The sequence below is a fragment of the Piliocolobus tephrosceles genome, unplaced genomic scaffold (genome assembly GCF_002776525.5).
Source record: "Piliocolobus tephrosceles isolate RC106 unplaced genomic scaffold, ASM277652v3 unscaffolded_21194, whole genome shotgun sequence".
Classification (NCBI taxonomy): Eukaryota; Metazoa; Chordata; class Mammalia; order Primates; family Cercopithecidae; genus Piliocolobus; species Piliocolobus tephrosceles.
The window spans coordinates 1-5,769 of NW_022303415.1; the positions used below are offsets into that span (position 1 = coordinate 1).

At 49.3% G+C, this 5,769-nt stretch overlaps 1 protein-coding gene across 1 annotated transcript; it reads right to left on the bottom strand.

Annotated features, from left to right (window-relative positions):
- Positions 1–430: 430 nt before the first annotated feature.
- On the bottom strand, positions 431–5,305 carry LOC113221151 (complex I assembly factor ACAD9, mitochondrial-like). Its single transcript, XM_026450506.1, has 4 exons — positions 5,193–5,305; positions 4,067–4,167; positions 2,187–2,265; positions 431–631 (listed from the first exon to the last, which is right to left on the bottom strand). Exons 1-4 carry the CDS (start codon positions 5,274–5,276, stop codon positions 449–451), a joined length of 447 nt encoding a protein of 148 aa, XP_026306291.1. The 5' UTR covers positions 5,277–5,305; the 3' UTR covers positions 431–448.
- Between the last annotated feature and the right edge of the window lie 464 nt (positions 5,306–5,769).

The following is a 5,769-nucleotide window of genomic DNA, read 5'->3' on the forward strand; positions in this document are numbered from 1 at the left end:
GCCGGGTGCGGTGGCTCAAGCCTGTAATCCCAGCACTTTGGGAGGCCGAGATGGGCGGATCACGAGGTCAGGAGATCGAGACCATCCTGACTAACACGGTGAAACCCCCGTCTCTACTAAAAATACAAAAAACTAGCTGGGCGAGGTGGCGGGCGCCTGTAGTCCCAGCTACTCCGGAGGCTGAGGCAGGAGAATGGTGTAAACCCGGGAGGCAGAGCTTGCAGTGAGCTGAGATCCGGCCACTGCACTCCAGCCTGGGAGACAGAGCCAGACTCCGTCTCAAAGAAAAAAAAAAAAAAAAAATGCTTAACAAAAACTGAAAGTATTTAAATCTCATTTTATCTTGCTATTTGGACAGAGTCAAGGGCCAGTCTCCCCCTTACACACATATACACACGCACACACACACACACACATGCACACACACACACACACATGCACACACGAGCTACTTACTGTTGGAGCCCCGAATGCCTAATTTATCTTCAGGTTTCCCATTAGTGACTCCACCAAAGTCTCTTTCTACTATGAATGCTGTGATTTTGTCTTTCACTGATCCATCAGAATCAACGACCTCAGTCTTTGCAAACACAGTAAAAATATTGGCCAGTCCTCCATTGGTAATCCAGACCTGAGGACAGAAGAAAGGACTTTGGAGAAAACCAAACCCCTATGTGACCCATCTCAGCTCTGTCTTTGTCGATCAGTCAGACCTCAGGCCAGACATGCAGGGTCCTTGGCTCTGCAGAAGCCAACCAAGCATGAGTGAACAGAGGACAGGGCTCAGCCCAGTTTGCCCAGAGCAAGGATTTTCCCAAGGGACATGGATGGCCAGGGTGGAGGTGGAGGGGGGAAAGAACATCCAAAGTTGTCAAACAGCTCAGGTTCCACCGCCAGACAACTGCATTTCTTCAAGAAAGAAAGGGTTTAATCATTTCTTAAGGTATACATATATCAAAACATCATGTTGCACATCTAAATACATACAACATTTATTTGTTAATTCTAAAAAGAAATGAAAAAAGAGAAGGCAGGAGGGTGGTGAGGAGGAGGAAAGAAAACAAAGGGAGTCAGAGGCAGAAACAGACTCCTTAACAAACCGCCAACAGATGGGACTCGTGTGGATCTTAATTCAAGCACATAATTAAACCAAAAAAAGGTATGAGGCAATCAGGGATATTTGAATGCTGATAGATGTAAGAAATTATCAGCTGGGCACAGTCGCTCACACCTGTAATCCCAGCACTTTGGGAGGTCGAGGTGGGCAGATAGCTGGAGCCCCAGAGTTTGAGACCAACCTGGGCAACATGGTGAAAACCCATCTCTACCAAAAAAAATACAAAAAAATTAGCTGCATGCCTATACTCCCAGCTGCTTGGGAGGCTGAGGTAGGAGAATCACCTTAGCCCAGGAAGTTGAGGCTGCAGTAAGCCAAGATCGTGCCACTGCACTCTAGCCTGGGTGACAGAGCAGGACCCCGTCTCAAAAGCAAAGAGAAATTATCAATTTTTAAAATGTGATAAGGATATTACAGCTTTGTTTTTATTTAAACAAACAAAACTCCTGTCTTTTAGAGAGGCATGCTGTGATTGTTACCATGCTATCAGGAGGTAGCAATGCTGCTGGAAGAGGCACAGTGGCCATGAGCAGGTGACTGCCGGAGTTGGGGCCAGCCAGGCACACAGAACATGTCTGAAATTTTGTGAAACAAAAAATTTAAAGATTTTTCGGGTTTACAGGCCGGGCACGGTGGCTCATACCTGTAAACCCAGCACTTTGGGAGGCCGAGGTGGGTGGATCACTTGAAGTCAGGAGTTCAAGACCTGCCCGGACAACATGGTGAAACTCCATCTCTACTAAAAATACAAAAATTAGCCAAGAATGGTGATGCACACCTCTAATCCCAGCTACCAAGGAGGCTGAGGCAGGAGAATCACTTGAACCTGAGAGGCAGAGATTTCAGTGAGCTGAGATCACACCACTGCACTCCAGCCTAGGTGACAGAGACTCCGTCTCAAATTTAAAAAAAACTAAAAAAAAATTAAAAACAAACACATAAAAGCAGCTCAAGAAGGCAGTCAGTGCTACAGCAGCAGGTACAATCCCTGGTGTGTGGAGAGTGCTCACTCAGTGGCAGTGAAGGTTGTGACTAAGATCCTGGCGTGGCCATGGGGAAGGAGCCCTACCTTGGAGCCATTGAGGATGTAGTGCTTCTTGTCTTCACTTAGCGTGGCTCTGCTCTGGATCGAGGCTGCATCGCTCCCACTGCAGATGCAGAAAGATGTGGTCAAGGGAGAATACTGGGAATAAATATGAATGCTTTTGAGGGCCTGAAAATGGAGGTTCTAGTACTTTTAAGAGGTCAGCAAACTTTTAAAATGAAGGGTCAGATAACATATTCAGCTTTACAAGCTACAGGATGTCTGTCTCACCTCCTCAACTCTGCTGTTATTAATAGAACATGAGGCCAGGCATGGTGGTTCACGCCTGTAATCCCAGCACTTTGGGAGGCTGAGGCAGGTGGTTCACGAGGTCAAGAGATTGAGACCATCCTGGCCAACATGGTAAAACCCCATCTCAACTAAAAATACAAAAATTAGCTGGGTGTGGTGGTGCATGCCTGTAGTCCCAGCTACTGAGGAGGATGAGGCAGGAGAATCGCTTGAAGCCGGGAGGCGGAGGCTGCAGTGAGCCGAGATCATGTCACTGCACTCCAGCCTGGCGACAGAGCGAGACTATATCTCAAAAAAAAAAAAAACAAAAAACATGAACACAGCTGAAGACAATTTGTAAAACAATGGGCATGTTCCAGTAAAACTGGGCTGGGCGTGGCGGCTCATGCCTGTAATCCCAGCACTTTGGGAGGCTTAGGCAGGTAGATCACTTGAGGTCAGGAGTTCGAGGCGAACCTGGCCAACATGGTGAAACCTCATCTCTACTGAAAATACAAAAATTAGCTGGGCATGGTGGCACATGCACATAATCCCAGCTACTCGGGAGGCTGAGGGAAGAGAATTGCTTGAAGGCGGAGGTTGCAGTGAGATGAGATTGTGCCACTGCACTCCAGCCTGGGTGACATAGCAAGACCCTGTCTCAAAAACAAACAAACAAAACTTATTTATAAAAAACAGGCAGGAGGCTGGATTTAGCCGAACTTTGCTTCAATACATCATGTAAAAAAGCAGCAGTGAGGCCGGGCGCGGTGGCTCAAGCCTGTAATCCCAGCACTTTGGGAGGCCGAGACGGGTGGATCACGAGGTCAGGAGATCGAGACCATCCTGGCTAACATGGTGAAACCCCGTCTCTACTAAAAACACAAAAAACTAGCCGGGCGAGATGGCGGGCGCCTTTAGTCCCAGCTACTCGGGAGGCTGAGGCAGGAGAATGGCGTAAACCCGGGAGGTGGAGCTTGCAGTGAGCCGAGATCGCGCCACTGCACTTCAGCCTGGGCGACAGAGCGAGACTCCATCTCAAAAAAAAAAAAAAAAAAAGCGGCAGTGAAAACAGCTTGGGCTTAAACATGGAAATGGGTGCTTGCAATGGGCTCATCTGAGGTCCTGTGAGGATGAGTTGTAGGCACCCCAGGAAGGATGGCTGTTCCCAGGTTCCCACGCACAGGGAAGCAGGATGGAGGATGGTCCAGGTGATGGACTTATCATCGGATTCCCGAGTCCTGCTGCAGCCCTGCTCCATCCAGCAGATCACACAGCCTCACTGAACCTCAGCTCCTAATGTGTAAGTGGGAACAGTACCACCCACGCTACATATTCCGAAAGGTGCTTTGAAGCCTGAACGTTATTACTGTATTGTACATCAAGGTGTGTTATAAACCACAAAAATTTATTTAGTAAGTGCTGTCAAGCATGGTATCTCACTTGCAAGTCTCACTGGGACAGAGAAATAAGGTCAAGGTAAGAGGAATGGCAAGAACAGTTGCTGAGTTGATTCTCTGCAAGATTTTGGAAAGGAAAAGTCAGCTACTCAACAAAACCAACATCCCTTTGTCCCAGTGAATCTTGGGCAATGTCACAGCCGCTGAGGGATAACATTTTGTGCAGGGACAGACCTGGCTGGCTCCGTGAGGCAGAAGGCTGCAATGTGCTCCCCGGACGCCAGTTTAGGCAAGTATTTGGCCTTCTGCTCCTCAGTGCCGGCCAAGATGATCCCCTAAACAAAACAGACACAGACTAATGTCAGCTGTGGGGAGAAAGGAGAGCATGAGGTGTGTTTGTGAAACATTTCCTTTCTGAGGCAAATATTTACTTCAGGCAAGAGAAGACAGCAAGAACTCAGAGCAAGCGGCCACAGGCAGAGCCCAGGGAGCCAGGCTGCTGAGGATACTGTCAGGGGCCCATGTGCCAGCGCCGTGAGCCTCGGAGACCCACAGTGCTTTGCAGTCTGTGTCCAAAACTTTCGTATCAGTTCCTTCATTTCCCAGACTGGTGGTCTTGGGCAAAGGATATCCCTTTCCAAAGAAAGCCTCCTCCATCTTATCATCCACAAACTGGGCCACTCCCACCCACCGGCAGGGTGGTCTGGATGATGAAATGTGAAGACACAGGAGCACTGGAACCAAGCCTATCTTAAAGAAGGTGCTCAATGTCAGGGCTGTCCCACCTGCTGCCCTCCCATTGCCACACAGACAGGCCCCCTCTTCATCAAACATCTGCATGAATGCGTGTGCTCTCTGGGGTGGGGGAGCCGAGCATGGTGTGCATTCAGCTCTCTTTGATGTCAACATTAAGCAGAAATAATCTGAGTAATGAGATTGCCAGTAAGGGCAGTTGGCCCTGGGCCTGCCCTAAGGTGCTCAAGACCAGTGGGGGGAAGGCGGCTTGCATAAAGAGTGGGGGCACGCTCAGGCTGAGGGACAAGGGCTCAGGAGGGGAGACCACTTCCAGCCCAAGGCAAAGACAGCAGCACCCCACCTGGGCCTTGAAGGGTGGATCAAAGGCAATGGGGACAGGAGGCAGATTCAAAAGGAAGGGACATGCAACCCAAGGGCCACTGTGCATGTGGGCAGTGTGTGGGGACTGAGCACCACGAGGGATGGCCAGAGTGAGGGAACTGAAGGGCAGGGCTGCACGTCAGGTATCAGGCCTGATTCAGAGGGAGCAAGCCTCTGGCCTCTATGCCACCATGTGACTCCAGAAGACCTACAGAGAGCACCACAGAATCCCTAGACACCTGACCTTGAGGCCGATAGCCTGGTGTGCTGCCAGGGTCACAGTGATGGACCCATCCACGCTGATGATCTCCCCTAGTCGTGAGTACATGGTGTTGGAGAGGCCCAGGCCACCTAGGAGACATGGACCAGCGTCAGTCACAGCCCAGCCCCAGATTCCTCCCATTAAGGCTTCATTGTTTTGTTTTTTTTTTTCTTCTGATTATAAAGTAATGCCAGATCACCATATTTAAAAAAAAAAAATCACAATATGGGCTGGGCATGGTGGTTCACACCTGTAATCCCAGACTTTGGGAGGCTGAGGTGGACAGATCACCTGAGGTCAAGAGTTTGAGACCAGCCTGGCCAACATGGAGAAACCCCATCTCTACTAAAAGTACAAAAATTAGCTGGGTGTGGTGGCACGTGTCTGTGGTCCCAGCTACTCAGGAGGCTGAGGCATGAGAATCACTTGAACTTGGGAGGCGGAGGTTGCAGCGAGCCAAGATCATACCACTGCACTCTAGCCTGGGCAACAGAGACTGTCGCCAAAAAAAAAAAAAAAAATCACAATACAGAAAGGTACAAAGTAAACAAAAATCGAG